This window comes from Geotrypetes seraphini, chromosome 4, assembly GCF_902459505.1.
Source record: "Geotrypetes seraphini chromosome 4, aGeoSer1.1, whole genome shotgun sequence".
Lineage (NCBI taxonomy): Eukaryota > Metazoa > Chordata > Amphibia > Gymnophiona > Dermophiidae > Geotrypetes > Geotrypetes seraphini.
The window spans coordinates 282,803,896-282,821,154 of NC_047087.1; the positions used below are offsets into that span (position 1 = coordinate 282,803,896).

General features: G+C 40.9%; 1 protein-coding gene across 4 annotated transcripts in view; it reads right to left on the reverse strand.

Annotated features, from left to right (window-relative positions):
* Positions 1 to 271: 271 nt before the first annotated feature.
* The window catches only part of ZFYVE27 (zinc finger FYVE-type containing 27), a 142,646-nt gene continuing 125,658 nt past the window's right edge, over positions 272 to 17,259 (reverse strand). For all 4 annotated transcript variants that reach the window (XM_033943000.1, XM_033942999.1, XM_033942997.1 and 1 more), the window contains 2 exons: positions 5,181 to 5,262; positions 272 to 3,066 (listed from right to left, as the gene is read on the reverse strand). In XM_033943000.1, the coding sequence (XP_033798891.1) occupies positions 2,996 to 3,066; positions 5,181 to 5,262 (153 nt within the window). In that variant the 3' untranslated portion in view covers positions 272 to 2,995. The remainder of the gene's footprint in view (positions 3,067 to 5,180; positions 5,263 to 17,259) is intronic.

A 17,259-nucleotide genomic window follows, 5' to 3' on the forward strand; every position in this document is an offset into this window, starting at 1 on the left:
ATAGCACCTATTTTTTTGAAGGTTGCCTACATTTTTAGAGGCGCCTTGTTACAGAATCACGCTTTTTTTTTTTTTTTTTTAATTTTATACTTTTATTGAAAAAAAAACAAGGAAAACATACAAAATACAAAACAGACCAAAATCTCTAGTACAAAGCACACAGTTGTAACATCATTCTTTGTAACAAGGCCAACCAATATCCAAAAAAGCAGAAAAGTACCAGACGCAATTCCCCCCACCTCTAACCCTCCCAATCAACCCCCCCCCCCAGAGTCCTGTACACCAAACAGAAATAGCAGCAAAAATGAACCAGATGTAAAGAAAAGGAACAAAATTTAACCATCCCTCCTAGCCTTCCAAGCAATATAGGGTTTCCACCAATGCATGAACATACCCAATGTGTGATGGCGCAATGCTGTCAATTGAAACATACGAAATACGTAATCCATTTTAGTAACCACCTGTAATTTGGATGGTATAATATCTTGACGCCAGAATCACGCTTTCTTGATAGGCGCCTAGGTTTCAATCAGCGCTGATTAAAAAGCTTAATTGAGCTTGCTGTTCAATTTAGACAGGCGCCTATCTAGTTGGGTGCCTAACTTTAGGCGCTGGTTACAGAATCTGGGCCTTATTGCCTCCTATTTAGAAGGCGCTAATTGTTTCCACGCTAACTATGCATTAGCTAGTTAGCATATGCTAATCATAATGGGCTAGCCAAAAAATGCATGCATGCCCACTCTCCACCCATGACATGCCTTCTCTAAAAATATTTTTAAAAAATAGTTAAGGCATGCTTAAGCGTACCTAACAGGCAAATTACCGAACGCTTTAACACATTTTGTAACAGCCTGTTTTCCTGTGCTAATGCCACGTTAAAGACTTAGGCCCAAATTCTGTAACTGGCGCCTAATGTTAAGCACCTATTTCGGAGACGCCCATCTAGATAGGTGCCTATCTCAATTGATTAACGAGCTCAATCGAGCTTTTTAATTAGCAATATTTGAAACTTAGGTGCCTATCAAGAGAGAGCGATTCTGCAATAAGGCGCCTCTAAAAATTTAGGGGGGCCTTCAAATAAATAGGCGCCATGCACATTAGGCGTGGGCGTGGCTACGTCAGGCGCCTTGTTGCAGAATTGCTGCTCTTAAGCGCTTAGATAGGCACAACTAACTTTTGGTTGTGTCTAAAGCTGGCCTATTTCTTGGGCGCCTCCAAAATAGGTGCCACTCAGCGTGATTCATTAAACAGCACCCAATTTTACTTGAATTGCGCTGAACAGTGCCTACTTTGGCGCCTAACTTTTGGGCACTTCTTATAGAATTTGTCCTTTAATGCCTTAGTTGAGGTGCCTTAAATGTTGCTTTCATTTAGAGATCAGTGGGAATGAGGAATGGAGCCAGCACATGGAGACAGAGATCTGTGTTATGGAGACTATTTCTGTAGCCCTTCCAATATTTTGCCCAGATATATTGGCTAATCCTCAGAATAACTACTGTACAATTCTAAGAAAACAGTACATTTTAGGACCTTTCCCCACCCTTGCATCGCCTATTGTTCTCTCTGTAGCTACAAAAATGCCTCATGAATGCCAGAGGCTTCAAAAGTGTGTTCTACACACTCACGGATACATTTATTCTAGTGACCTGAGTATTTTAAGAATGATCTGCTCTAATTGCTCATTTAAATTTTGTATGCAGTTCAGGAAGTGGCTATATTAAACATAATTGTTCATAAACTTTGTTATAATTATTTTTCCTTTGCTTTGTACTGCCTGTGTCTGACTCATACTCTGACAAAAAGAATGATTTTGTTTTGAATCGCTTATTCCCACATCGCATCTTAATGCCGATAGCCTGAACTGAGCAAAGAGCAGGAATACATATTTCAGATTGCTGTAAATTTCTTTGCTAAAGAAGTATATGAATGAAATAAATATTGGATCTTTTACCCTAGTCTTCCAGGAATAAGATAGGAAACTGCTTTTTTTAAAAAAAATCATTTTCAAGAGGTGAAAATTTGAGAACTGCACAGGAAGTCACTTCTGTAGCCAAGTCTCATTCTGACTGGCTAAACAGAGAGGCTGATGGGAAAGATCCAATGGGAATACAGATGTGCTGTGCAGCAAGTAAAAAAAAAAATACATGGCGGCTTCAGATTTCAGTGAGGATTACACAACTAAAAAACAAATATTAAAAACCAAGGAAAAGAAATCCAGAAGGAGTCAGCGGAGACGTTTTAACAACATTAAAGATATGCTGTAAGAAGAACTACTGCTTTTAAAGGACCTGATCAAATTTCTTAAAAGACATCTCACAAATAAAATCTTTACAGTCAACACCACTGTGAGGAATTTGTACTGTAAGAACAAAGACAAGACAAAGGACCAGCCCTGCATCCCCCTCCCCAAAATCCTATTCAGGATAATAAAGAAGATCCACCTCCAATTATCCACCAGATATCACAATATTTAGCCCCCAATATATGGTACTTTAAAGGACAGCCATTCTGTAACAAATTGCTCCAAACACAAAGAGCAGGAGAGAAAATAAAATCTTTCTCCACATATATATAGTATTTGACAGAGGCAAAAGAAAGATGCCTGCTTACCAGCTTGCAGGGTAAAGGGTATCATTGGTATTTCTTTACCCATATTATATTCCTATCAAGCATACTATACTCACTCTATTTCTGCTACTTGTGACCTGGAAAAAATTATAAGCCAGAAAAGTAGTGAGCACAGGGTTAAGTGTGCAACGAGATGAGGCCAGAGGGCAAATACTACTAATATTCAAACAAAAATATTAAAGATTGTCTATTTTTGGTCTCAAGCTGCAGTAAACCAAAATTATGCTGTCTCTGGCTACTGCATACAGTATATGTAGTGTCACGAACATGGGATTGAAGAGCTATGCATCTTGCATCCTGAAGTCCTAAAAGGCTATGAGGTTGGAGCTTGTGCCTATTGCTCTACAGTCAGTCTTATTTCCAACCATCATTCCTTCTTGTTTAAAGTCTGATTACACAGTGCGCAGACAAACACGGTTTCTCTCTGTGCATCCGGTGCTGGAAAGAAACAAATAGCAATTAATATCATTTTTCAAACAATACTGACCAGCACTTCCTACTGTGTCTCCTATTACTTGTTGTTGACCCTGCCATAGGACCAGTCCCTCACTGTATTTCCTATGTCCTCCCAGTTAGAAATCATAAATATACCACAAAATATAGATTATTCCATTTTTTGCTTAAGCCCAGACTACAGCTTTATTGAAAGCAATAAAGATTGGACAGTAAGGGGGGGGCAATTCTATGAATTACACCATAATGCAGGGTGCTGGGCATGAATTCAAGAACAGCATCTGGTGCCCAGGTTCCATCAATAATAATAATAAAACCCTAAGCGCGCATGTGCACTCCTACCTCCGTGGCCCCACATGAACAGTAGAAGGAGCCTGTGGCGTTTTGTGTGCAGCGGTCTTCTGGCTCCTTCTACTGCACATGCGGAGGCATGGAGTTTGAAGTGGCAACACCTGTGGCTCCCATGAAGGACTTTGGTGACTCCGTAGAGGAAGTCGCTGAGCAGGGATGCCGCCGAGCAGGTAAGCCTCCGTGCAGGGAGGAACCGCCGACTAGGGAAGCATCAGTGCAGTGGCAGCAGTCCTTCAGGGTCTTTCCTCTGCCACATCACTTCGGATGTGGTAGAAGAAAGGCCCTGTCGGAGCTGGCCACGAACAGCCTGTTTACAGCGCTGTAACTGCTGCTTTGGGTAAGGAATGGGGGGTTGGCGAGTCAGGATTGCTGCCGCTGCTACTGATATTTGAGTGGGGAAGGAAAAAGATGTCTAATTGGGAGTTGGGGCCTGGGTTGGTGAGGAGAGAGACATGGGAAAGCCAATGGAAAATGGAAGCCATAGTTGGATTGAGGAAAGGGCAAGGGATCCCTTAACTGTCACAGCTGGAAGGTGGCTTCAGTGAGGGTCTGGGCAGGGAGATAGAAAGAAAGAAAAAAAGACAGACAGGGCAGGGAGAGAGAGAAAAAAAAAGAAAGGAAAAAAGATAGATGGGGCAGGGAGAGAGACTTAACACTAGTTATAGAATATTAGCGTAAATTGACATTTACATGCCTACTTTTAGGCATGCCCAATTATGCTATATCAATAGTATACGCAAATGACAGCATTCCATTACCAACATGCGTAAATGTTTAACAGGCCCATGTGCCCCTGCCCCATGCATGCCCCTCTGCATTTACGCACTATCCTCCCAGATTCTATAAACGGCGCCTAATCCTGAGATCTGTGTGCACATAAATTAGTTGATGGGTGTTAATAATCGATAATTGGCTGCCATTCCCATGTTTCTCTGGGAATTGGCTCTGATTTGCGCACAGCTCAGGCTGCACTTGATCAGGTCACACTTGATCTACAGTATATACCACCTAGACTTGTGCTGCAAATCAAGTGGTATAGAAAAATTTAATAAATGATAAAGATCCATACCCAAATCTTCTAATGCGAAACCCAAAAGGGGGCCTGGCTGGGTCAGGGATGCTCCAAAGGAAATCTGAGTAGCGTTACAGAATCTGGGGGCTGCACGCCAGGACTTACACCAGGTTTCAGTTGATGTAAGTCCTCACACCCGAAGTTCGGCACTACAATACGCACTAAGTGCTACTCTATGAAGAACAGAGCCCAAATTCTTCCCAGCACCTGCTTTTCAGTGTCATTTACTAAATCCAGTCCTTTACAACTTGCACCCTCACATTACAGAATACCGCTATGTGCATGCCTAGCACTTACACGCGTGAATATTATATCCATTCCCATAAGTGTTACTGTTCTATAATCATAGTATGTAAATAATGCCTACATTTAGGTGCTAAGGTTATAGAATTGGTGGTGGGGGGAGAGAGGATAGCATTTCTTTCAACAAATAGGAATTAGAACGGGTGTTAACAATTCAACCTTAATAAAACTGGTATAATTTGTGTGTTAGCTCTTGTAGATCTAAAATCCCATTTTTTCTTTGTTTCCAGGTACAGATACCATCCTTGGTTACATCTTACAAATTTCTTCTGCAACAATGGTGGAATGTAAGATGGAGTTATTGTCCGATACTAGCCAACAAATGCTATAAACAAGCCCAAGACGCTATTCATCCTTTCCACCACACTCTTACCTGTGGCTCCCATGAAGGACTTTGGTACTTTATAAGAGCAGCACCTGGAACAGTAGCTGTTTCCACAGTTGCTGCAGTTCCGCTAAGAAAAAAAGAAGACAATGCAATCAGCCACACAACCTAATATCAACAATGGTATTGATCTCGATACCTACAGTCAGAACCTTTGGATTTACATACATAAAAGTTAAAGACCTGAAGACTTCAAGGGATTACACAGAAAGATGGTGAAGACAAGTGGCACGTAAGAGCAAGAGAATAAAAAGAACAAACTGCCAATGAAGCAGAACACTATAGGCAAACCCATTGAGGGTTTCATCTCTTTGCAACCAACAGCAGCCCCAAAATATAATGAAGACACCATTTTCCCTAAGAAGGTTAACAAGTTACTTGGTCTAGTTGAGGTCTAGATCTGCTTGCAGTGGGCAATATAACTCATTTGGTTGATAACCTTGAGAAACCAGCATAAGACACACAGCAAAAATAAAGTACTTTATTTTAAACACTAAATATTACCAAATATTTTATTCAGATAATCTGATAGTAGATTAGATCCATAAAGATCTTGCATTTACTTCCTGGTACAATGTCTTGCTTACTGATCAATTTTTATGACTGGGCAACCAGATAATTGGATTGGAAGAGAGTGTTAGATGTGGTGCACTTAGTTTTCAGCAAGGCCTTTGAAACAGTTCTGCCCAGACATCTTAGAAATAAAATACTGTGCTTACACCAATATAAAATCAGTTAGGAATAATGCCAACCTAATCAAGGACTGGCTCATAGAGAAACAACTTGGCTGTTTATTCCTCACAGAAACATGGCTACCATCAGCAGAAGACCCGATCATTAAACACCTCTGCATGCCAGATTATAAAATCAATCTACTATACAGGAAAAACAAATGAGGAGGTGGCTTAGCAATCGTACTGAAAGAATTTATTGAATTCACAATATTGGAATTTGAACAAAATGAGAACTTCGAAATACTAGCATGCCAGCTGTCAAACTCTTCTTTAAAAGACCCCCTCACCTGCATCCTTTCCTACGTACCACCTAAAAACTGGCCTAATGTAAGGGACACACTCTATGACTTTGTATTTAAAAACTCTCTTTCCTCACCCAGCTGTTTACTGCTAGGGGACTTAAATCTCCACCTCGAAAACAAAGATGACAAATCGGTAACAGAGCTACTATCTCTCTTACATGACCTACACCAGGGATCTCAAAGTCCCTCCTTGAGGGCCGCAATCCAGTCGGGTTTTCAGGATTTCCCCAATGAATATGCATTGAAAGCAGTGCATGCACATAGATCTTATGCATATTCATTGGGGAAATCCTGAAAACCCGACTGGATTGCGGCCCTCAAGGAAGGACTTTGAGACCCCAGACCTACACTATATATGGTCCCCATTCACTACCACACACATAAAAGGTCACCACTTAGACCTGGTTGCCTCTTCAACTAAAGATCTAGTGTAGAGAATGACACGGTGACAAAATTCATCACGGTCCCCGTCCCCGCGGATAACCGCGGGAAACCATCTTCATGTCATTCTTTAAAGAGAGAGGGAAGAATCAGAGTACGAATGGCCAAACCACTGACCCGCAAGCTTTGCTTTGAAGAATGCTGGTGTAGAAGGACTGAGGTTGAAATAGACACTAGAAAATGACATGGGATTATTTCCCGCGGTTATCCGCGGGGACGGGAACGGTGATGAATTTTGTCACCGTGTCATTCTCTAATCTAGTGTTCCCCCCAATCTCCCTATCAGATGGAAAATGGCTACCCACACTATGGTCAGATCACTACTTGTTTGAATTCAACCTAAAGTGGCAGCAAACAAGAAAAAAAACCATGATCTCTCCCTCAGCTCTAACCCTTACTAGAGGCCCAGTAGATGAATCCATCTTTTGGGCCAGCTACGAAACTAAGTTTGCACAGACCACCACAGAGGACTTCTACTCCACCTGGGAATCTTTCAGTCAAATCACTATAAATCAACTCGCACCAAAACGATTAAAAGTCAAACGCCAGAGAAATTCGGACAAATGGTTTTATATGGAACTACAAGCACTGAAGCAACAAGTAAGATGCCTAGAGCGTGCACGGAACAAGAATAAAGGGAAGGAAACCAGACAGAGATGGCGAGACAAAGCATGTGAATATAAACTCAAACTGAAAGAGAAACGTAAGGGCTACTATTCCAACCTGATCAGCCAGAATGGGCTTGACACCAAAGAACTATTTAAACTAGTCGCCAACCTGACAAACATCGCTCCTCTTCTGCGTTCTACCCAAGACTCTGCTCCCTCCTCGAATGCTCTTGCTCACTACTTTCAATCAAAAATGCAAGACTTAAGAGACTCGCTTAGCAATAAACCCACCTGCTACATCAATCCAGTAAATATGATGGAAAACACAGTCTGTGCCAACATGACATGGAGCTAATTCAATGAACCAAATTGAACACAATTTCACCAACTATTCAAAAAATATATGCACGCTTACTCTCCCGTCGACGCCTGCCCCCCAGTACTAATGTCTAAAGCTTCATCCAAGTTTCTAGCTGATCTCTACACATGGCTAGTAGACACGCTAAATAAAGGTGAGTTTCCCAAAAAAGAGACCACATCATCATCAGACCTATCCTGAAAGACATGAAGAAACCAACCACTCAGATTGAGAACTACAACCTAACTCTCCTCTTCATAAAACTAATGGAAGGACTAGTTCAATCCCAACTAATGAACCACATAGAACAGTTTCACCTACTCCATGATGTCCAACCTTTTGGCTTCTCTGGACCACATTGGTCGAAAAAAAATGTTTCTGGGGACGCACAAACACACAAACGCTGCAGCAAGACAGAGGAGGGAGCCAGCAAGACGGTAAACACCCGGGGCAGCACAGGAAAACACTGCATCGCCCTCGACCGGGGCCGCTCAAAATACTTCACAGGGCCGCATGCGGCCCTCGGGCTGCAGGTTGGACACCCCTGCTTTAGACCATCATTCAGTACAGAAACTGTAATTGCCTCCCTCTTGAATGATATGTATGACATACTGAGTAAAGGTCTAAAAAATAATAATAATAATTTTATTTTTGTATGCCGCCATACCGGGAGGGTTCTAGGCGGCTCACAACAAAGGCAATACATACAGTGCATAAAAATACAATGGGTAAAATAGTAAAACCAAGCAAATTAATACATCAGGTTGAAAAAGGAAGAACAAGTTAAAATAACAACATACATTAAGATACCAGCCTATCGAATAATTGTGTCTTTAACAATTTTCTGAAATCTAAATAAGAAGCCTCTAACATAATTTTTCCTAACCATGAATTTAATTTAGCGGCCTGAAATGAGAAAGTTCTCTCAAGAAACTTTTTGTAATGACAAGATTTTATGGAAGATGCACTCTACGTGTACTCTTATTAGAACGACTCAAAGAAAAATGAGGACTAAGATAGCCTGGTGACATACCAAAAACTACTTTATAACAGATGCATGAAAACTTAAACAAGACTCTGGACTCCATTGGCAACCAATGGAGTTTTTGATAAAATGGAGTAACGTGCTCCCATTTTTTTAAAGCCAAAAATGAGGCGAACAGCAGTATTCTGGACTACTCTTATTTTTTGAGAATTTTCTTATAAGCCCCTAAATCAGGACTGCCCAAGTCCAGTCCTCAAGATCTACTGGCAGGCCAGGTTTTCAGGATATCCACAATGAACATGCATGAGAGAGATTTGCATACCAAGAAGGCAATGCAGGCAAATCGCTCTCATGCATATTCATTGTGGACATCCTGAAAACCTGGCCTGCCAGTAGATCTCAAGGACCGGACTTGGGCAGCCCTGCCCTAAATATACAATATTACAGTAGTCAAGAATACTTAAGATAGAGGACTGCACCAACAGGCGAAAGGAGGCTTAATCGAAATACTTCTTAATGGTGCGAAGCTTCCAAAGCACCGAAAAACATTTCTTAAACAATAAATCAGTTTGTTTTTCCAATGTAAGGTGTTTATCCAACGTTACTCCCAGTATTTTTATAGATTGTTCAATATTATAGTCCAAACCATTCACATGCATCACTGATTCTTTGATCTTATCATTGGGAGTTGCTAAGAAAAATTTAGTTTTTTCCGTATTTAGTTTTAATTTAAAAGCAGTCATCCAGAGCTCAATCTGATTTAAAATGGTTACAAGAAGATTTATAAACTCGAGTGACAGACAAGTTAATGGGATGACTATAGTGATACAACTAGACCTCAGTGCATTTGACCTAGTGGACCACGACTTACTGCTGCTTTGCCTAGACTCCTTTGGACTATCGGGAAATGTCCTCCAATGGTTCTAAGGCTTCTTAAAATGTCACAGCTACCAAGTGCAGTCTGGAGAGACCCTATCTGACAAATGGACCAGCAAATGTGGTGTTCCTCAAGGCTCCCCTCTATTACCCCTTCTCTTCAATGTCTATATATCCTCCCCTGGGAGCTCATTTAAAAAGCTTAAATGTTACCCACTATAGTTACGCTGATGGCATTACTATTGTCCTCCCTGTCACCTGCCTACCACCTGCAGAGATTCAAAGAATAGACTCGATCTTATCCACTATAGAAGGGTGGATGTCACACTTCAAGTTAAAACTAAACACTGAAAAAACTAAGTTTTTTCTAGCCACCTCTACCAACTGCACCTTGGACACCCTAACTCTAAAAGGAAATACCTTTCCCATCACCCCTTCGATTAGAATCCTGGGAGTTCACCTTGATAGACAGCTATCTATGACCACTCAAGTGGTTGTACGCAAAGGCTTCATCATGCTTTGGAAATTAAGATCCATAAGAAATTATTTGAACTTGCACCTTTCCGATTACTAGTCCAATCGCTAGTGTTAAGCCTCCTGGACTACTGCAACATTTCATAGCTAGCATGACAATGCAGGCATTTCCGGAAACTAAGTATCATCCAAAACACGGCAGTGAGAATAATCTTTAACCTGAAAAAATCTGACTGCATAACTCCATTCTACCAAAAACTACATTGGCTTCCTGTTGAGAGAAGAGTTCTCTTCAAATTTGGATATCTTGTCTACAAAGCCCTACATGGCCTATTGCCTAACTACCTAACTGCTCAATTCTTGTTCTCGTCGCCAAGCCGCTCCACATGTTCCCGATCATTTTTTACCTACCCTTCAGTCAAAGGCTGTATTCAGAAAAGATTCATTAACCGACTCTTATCATACCAAGCCGCTTCTAGGGATCCTGAACTGGGCTAAATGGTTAGAATATCAACATCATATATACATTTTAGAAAGCTATTAAAAACCCATCTGTTCTCAAAACTCTTGTAATCCCTCCAGAGCTGCATACTGATGTGAAACTATTGTTAACTCGTTGATACCAATATTCTATCTATTGTAGCTCACTGACAATGGTCAGCCCAGCTCTTTTGTAAACTGAATAGAACCAAAAGGCTTTTGCAGTATATAAATAAAAATTTATTTTATGTTATACACTCAAATATAAAGTGAGGTTTTTGGGCCACAAAAATAGGAGTCTCTGTTTATATCTGAGTCATCCCCAGATGTGCACAACCGCCCCCTCCCAGACCCTTTGAAGGCCTCCCTCAGGCCTACTTTGAGCTCTAGTGGTCCAGCGGTAAGAAAGGACAGAAGCGACCCTACCGTGTTCTGTCTCGGTTAGCTCCGCACCACATCTGAAAAAGCCTAACTTGAACACCCTGGTAGTCCAGCAGTGAACCGGGGCAGGAGCGATCGATCCTTCTACACTCTTGCTCTTTGCAGAGATGCTAAAGGAAATGGCTGCCCATGAGTTCCCGCTGCAACATCATGAAACTATGGCTCAGCATGGGGAAGGAACGTAGGATTGTTTCTGCCCCAGTTCACTGCGGGACCACCAATACCTATCCTTGAATATAAACCCTTGGTTTATACTTGAGTCAACTTTTTTCCCACTTTTTGAGTACAAAAAAATGTGACCTTGGTTTATATTTGAATCAGTTTATATTTGAGTATATATGGTTGGCACCGCTGTTAGGATCCGTAAAGTAACTGACTGGTTCTGTGGTAAGCAACAAAGGATAATGTCAAATGGAGTTCATTCTGAGGAAAGGGTGTTACCAGTGATGTGCTGAAAGGATTTCTCCATAGTATGATTCTTTTCAACATTTTCATATGGACTAAGGTTTGACTTTTTGTGAATAATTATCAAAATCTGCAACAGGGTTAACATCCTGGAAGGTATGGAAAATATGAGGAATTATCTAGCTGACCTTAAGAAATGTTTTAGATTTTGGCAGCTAAGATTAGCAGTTTTCTTTGGGGGGAAGGGTGTGATTGTTTGGGAAAAGGGTGCACTCTTGCTTTGCTTTGGGGGGAGGGGTGTGAATATTTTACTTAAATTTGGGAGAAGTGTGTGCTGAGGAACAGTACTCCTGAAGGAACTGACAGGGGGAGGTAAAAGGAAGGGAGAAAGGCTACTGCTGGACAGGGGGAGCAGGGAAGGGATACTACTGGACAGGGGGGAGATAAAAGGGAGAAAGGCTACTGCTGGACAGGGGACATGGGAGGTAAAAGGAAGGGAGAAAATCCAGAAAGAAAGACTGACAGACAGCCAGGGAGAGAAACAGTAAGATGGGGGGCCAGGGAAGAGACACACAGGGGGACAGAGACAGAAAGAAAGAAAGGGGGGCAGGGAGAAAGAAAAAAAAACATAAAGTAAGAAAGAAAGAAACGCTTCAGCGACCCATTGTGCTAAAAGTCTACACATCTATTCTAGTCCCGTTAATATAACGGGCTTAAACACTAGTAAAAGTATAATTGAACAGGAAGTGAATTTCTTTCAATTGAAAAGGAAGCCGTGGAAGGAGATCATAGGATGAAGGCAATAAGGGGAAGACGCAGGAATAATCAAAAGAAATATTTCTTTACAGTAAGGATAGTGGATGTGTTTAACCATCTTCTTGTGGAGGTGGTGGGGATGAGGACATTATTTGAATTCAAGAAACCATGGGACAAGCACAGAAGATCTCTGAAAGAGAGAAAGGGATTGTACTGCTGAGCATGTGGCATGCGCTGTATGAATGTGGATGTGCTGTATGAATTTTGTTTCCCTTCACTTCTTCACAATAAGGATGTTCTATGCTTAAACCAAGCTTTTTTTGAGTTTTGTTACTGCTTTTCCTCCATCACCTTCCTAGAGAGATTGCTTGATGCATTCATCACTTGTTCTATGAATAAATATTTTATAACTGTGATATGAAAACTCACTGGAGGATATATCTAGCTTTTCCACCTCGCCAGAAACACAGTCAACACTTCTCCTACTCTCAAGGTTATTTCCTACGCCCTAAATCTTCATTCTCTTGTCCTCCTTCTTACTTGTGCATTCTTTGCTGGCAGACTATCCCACTACCTTCCATCAAGAATGCAGCTGCATTTATTGGCACAGTATGTAGTTAAAAAAGAGTGTGCGTTAGACAGCTCACAGCCAAGGGTATCGTATATAGAGATATTACTCCTGAGTCTACTGCCATCAGAGCTTTCAACATAAACAGCAGCCAACATGTTGCTTAATATAGGTTGGGAAATTATAAAGCTGTATATTTGCTCCATAAGAACATAAGTGTTGCAAAACTGGTAAAGGCCAAAGATCCATCAGGCCCAATATCCTATTTCCAACAGTGGCCAATCTGGGTCATTAGTACATGGCTAAATCCCAAAAGCATAAAACAGATTTTATGTTACTTACCCTAGAAATATGCAGTGGATTTTCCCGTCCATCTTAATAATAGCTTATGGACTTTTCATTTAGGGAAATAGCCAAACCTTTTTAAAATGCAGCTAAGCTAAATGCTTTTACCACAGTCTGTCAATGAAATCCAGAGTTTAGTTATATGTTGAATGAAGAAATATTTTCTCCAGTTTGTTTTAAATTTACTACTTAATAACTTCATTGCAAGCCCCCTAGTCCTAGTATTTTTGGAAAAGGTAAACAAATGATTCACACCTACCTGTTCCACTCCACTCAGTATTTTACAGACCTCTTATCATATCTCCCCTGAGCTGTCTCTTCTTAAATCTGAAAAGCCCTAGCCACTTTAGCCTCTCCTCATAGGGAAGTACTCCCCATCCCCTTTATCATCTTTGTTGCCCTTCTCTGTACTTTTTCTTAATTCCGCTATATCTTTTTTGATATGTAGTGACCAAATTACATACAGTATTTGAGGTGCAGTCACACCATAGAGAAATACAAAGAACATAAAAACATAAGAATTGCCCCTGCTGGGTCAGACCAGTGGTCCATCATGCCCCCAGGTCAAAGACCAGTGCTCTAACCGAGACCAGCCTCACCTGCATACATTCCGGTTCAGCAAAAACTTGTCTAGCCTTGTCTTGAATCCCTGGAGGGTGTTTTCCCCTATAACAGACTCCGGAAGAGTGTTCCAGTTTTCCACCACTCTCTGGGTGAAGAAGAACTTCCTTACGTTTGTACGGATCTATCCCCTTTTAACTGTAGAGAGTGCCCTCTCGCTCTCCCCACCTTGTAGAGGGTGAACAACCTCTACTGAGTCTATTCTATCTACTGAGTCTATTCCCTTCATTATCTTGAATGTCTCAATCATGTCCCCTCTCAATCTCCTCTTTTCAAGGGAGAAGAGGCCCAGTTTCTCTAATCTCTCATTGAACGGCAACTCTTCCAGCCCCTTAACCATTTTAGTCACTCTTCTCTGGACCCTTTCGAGTAGTACCGTGTCTTTCTTCATGTACAGCGACCAGTGCTGGACGCAGTATTCCAGTTGAAGGGCGTACCATAGCCCGGTACAGCAGCATGATAACCTTCTCCGATCTGTTCGTGATCCCCTTCTTAATCATTCCTAGTATTCTGTTTGCCCTTTTCGCCACTGCCGCACATTGTGCAGATGGCTTCATTGACTTCATTCTCATTTTTGTTTCCCATTCCTTTGCTAATAATTCCTAACAATCTATTTGCTTTCTTAGCCACCACTGACACCTAGACTCTTTTCCTGGGTGGTGACTCTTAATGTGGAACTTTGCATCACATAGCTACAATTTGGGGTTCTCTTTCCCAGATGCATCACCTTGCACTTGCTTACATTAAACGTCATCTGCCATTGGGTTGCTTTCTGTCTTGTATCCCAAGATCCTCTGCAATTTTTCACAACCCTCACAGACTCAAAAGACGTTTCATAGTATTTCCAAGTGCAGGATAGAGGCCAAAAGGCAGCCAGTCCCTTCCTCGACACAGGCCGTGTTTCAATACTATCTTTGTCAAGAGGAAGAACTAGGCTGGTGAAGACTGCACGACACTTTCAGGAGCTTCAATCATCTCCTCGTCTGTCTGCTCAGGAAGGCTGGGGCTCAGGAAGGCTTAGGAGAGAAGGGTAAGAAGACTGGCTGCCTTTTGACCTCTATCCTGCACTTGGAAATACTGTGGAACGTCTTTTGAGTCTGTTTTTGCACTATACTGAAATATTGTTGCCCCTTCATTGGATTCACAACTGCACTTCAGAACTTTAGGACTTGGTTTGGTCTTGAACTTGGATTTGACTTGGATTTGCTTCACTTAACTTTGAGATTGCCGGGGTGTTCACCTGCCGTACTGGTTTCATCGGATTTTCAAGCTAAGTGATCATTTGAACATTTATCCTATGAACAGAGTGAACTCCTTTGGCTGTCTTTTGTATTTGCACTGAAATATGCCTTTTAGCTTATTTTTTGTTTAGTTTGTGTATATGTATGTGTCTTGAGTGTTTTAATGCAACTTTGATGATAAGAATGAAATTAATAAAGTGTTTAAATTATTTTTAAATTAGATTATTCTAGTGTATCATACCAATTTTGTATTTAGTTTCAATAAGTTTGTTTTCTTCATAAGGGATTCTTTATTTTGAATATATGAGTTATTGCTGAATTCGCTTTTGTTTTTGATTTTTTCTCTCAGTCTTGTTTGGATTGACCTTAATTGGGTATGTCAAGAATGGACTAGCTCTGAATATCCCCTTCAGCTGGTGGAAAATGAGATCCAATACCACCAGAGCTGGAAGTACCAAATACACCTGGCAAGCCTCCAAATAATGCCAAGCCAATGTCAAGGACACCTTGCCCACTGCCACACACAAACTAATTGAGCCACCCTAAAATAGCTGAGTAGATTGGATAAAAGTCATTTCCTTTCTAACCTTGGGTATGCATTTTCATTGCAACCCTAATTAGTTTATGATCCCAGATAAAACTAAACAACTCATCAACTCAGTTGTAAATATGGTACATGTTGGAAGAGGAAGAAAGCTTGGACAGAATATTCATTTTTAGCATAGCAATATGACCAGCTTTTGAATTTTATCTACAATTGGGACATAATTATTCTTATATAGATCAACACTTCTTCTAGGAATATTGAAGATCTGTTTAAAAAGCCAATTTAAAATGCCCCAGACAGAAAGGGATATTCTGAACCACCTACAATTGCAAAACACCCCACTTCCGAGCGTCCACTAGACAGAGAGGTCCAAAGGGTCTTCAACATTCACTTAATTACAAATGAATTTTTATTTCAGTGGGTAATGATACTTGTCCTTAACCCTTGTGCTCCTTTAGAACCCTTGAGAAAGCCTTTATGTGGTGAAATGGGTCCCGTCGGGGCAGGCAAGTGATTCTGCATATTAAAAGATAAGTAAAAATACTTTCTGTTATGTTGGGTTTTTAAAAAAATTTGGTTGAATCATGAAACAACAGTATGTATTGAGTAATACATCAAGAAGGAGGTAAAAATAAGGGTCAAGGACAAGTATCATTACCCACCGAAATAAAAATTCATGTGTAATTAAGTGGATGTTGTAGACCCTTTGGACCTCTCTATATATTGGACACTCGGAAGTGGGGTGTTTTGCAATTGTGGATGTTTCCAGTTTACCTCACTTCATCATCTTCTGCATCTTGTTAGTGATATTCTGAACCACCCACAATGGTAATTAATTTTATAGTACAGTTATGTGCTTACATCTATAAGAAGAAAAGCACATCCTTTGCATCTTTACACTCTCCTTTACCCACCTCCCTGGGAATTGATCTATGCAATCTAAACCCTTGAGCCAAAATCCTAATGGCCATATAAAGGTGCGTGGCTTTCATCTCTGACAGCATTTCTTCCAGCAGGGCTTGTTTTTCCAATAACTGATTTTCAACTCATATGCATAGCTTTGGTATCTTGATAAGCCCGTATCACAGGGACTGATCAATCACTTGGCAGCCTCCATAGCTATTACTGCATACTACAGTATATTTGTTAGCAATAGCAACAGCTGCATAGCTAAGCCTGATTAGCTCCCAAGCAGCAAAATTAAGATGGGCTCACTATAACGCCATCTCTCCCAAAGTAATGAGGGTGGATGTGTGTGTGTGTGTTGGGGGGGGGGGGGGGAAACCAAACTCTTTGGAGTGACGATGTTTCTAAATGGACTTTATTTGAAAGTGTCAAAGTTCCAAAGGTACACTGAAATCATCCACATAAAATAATTCCATCCACATAAAAATAAATCATCCACATAAGAGCCTTAAAGGACCTAGTCCGCTAGGGATACAGGACCTAACACGGTCCGCGTTTCGACAAAAAGTCTTCTTCAGGGTCCTTGGGGGTCCTATAAAGGTGAGTACGTGGGAAACAATTGTGTGGTGAGCCAGAAGTGCTTGCAATTGTCGAAACGTGGACCGTGTTGGGTCCTGTTGGGGGGGGGGGGGGGGCATAAAAAGAAGAAATCCTTTCCGAGATCTAGTACACAAACCCTATTAAAAAAATAACACATTTCAGCCCTATATAGAAAACATGTCATAGTACTAGAAATAGAAACTTAAATTCAGGAAAAAATACTTTTTTCTACTTTTGATGTCTAAGCATTGGTTTGTCCCCAGTGTCTTTTCTGCTTTTCTATTTTTTTTCTTAACTTTTTTTTCCAGGGTCTCCTATCCTTTTGCTATTTCTTTTCTTTTTATGTCCATTATCTATCTTTTCTCTGCAACTATTTTGC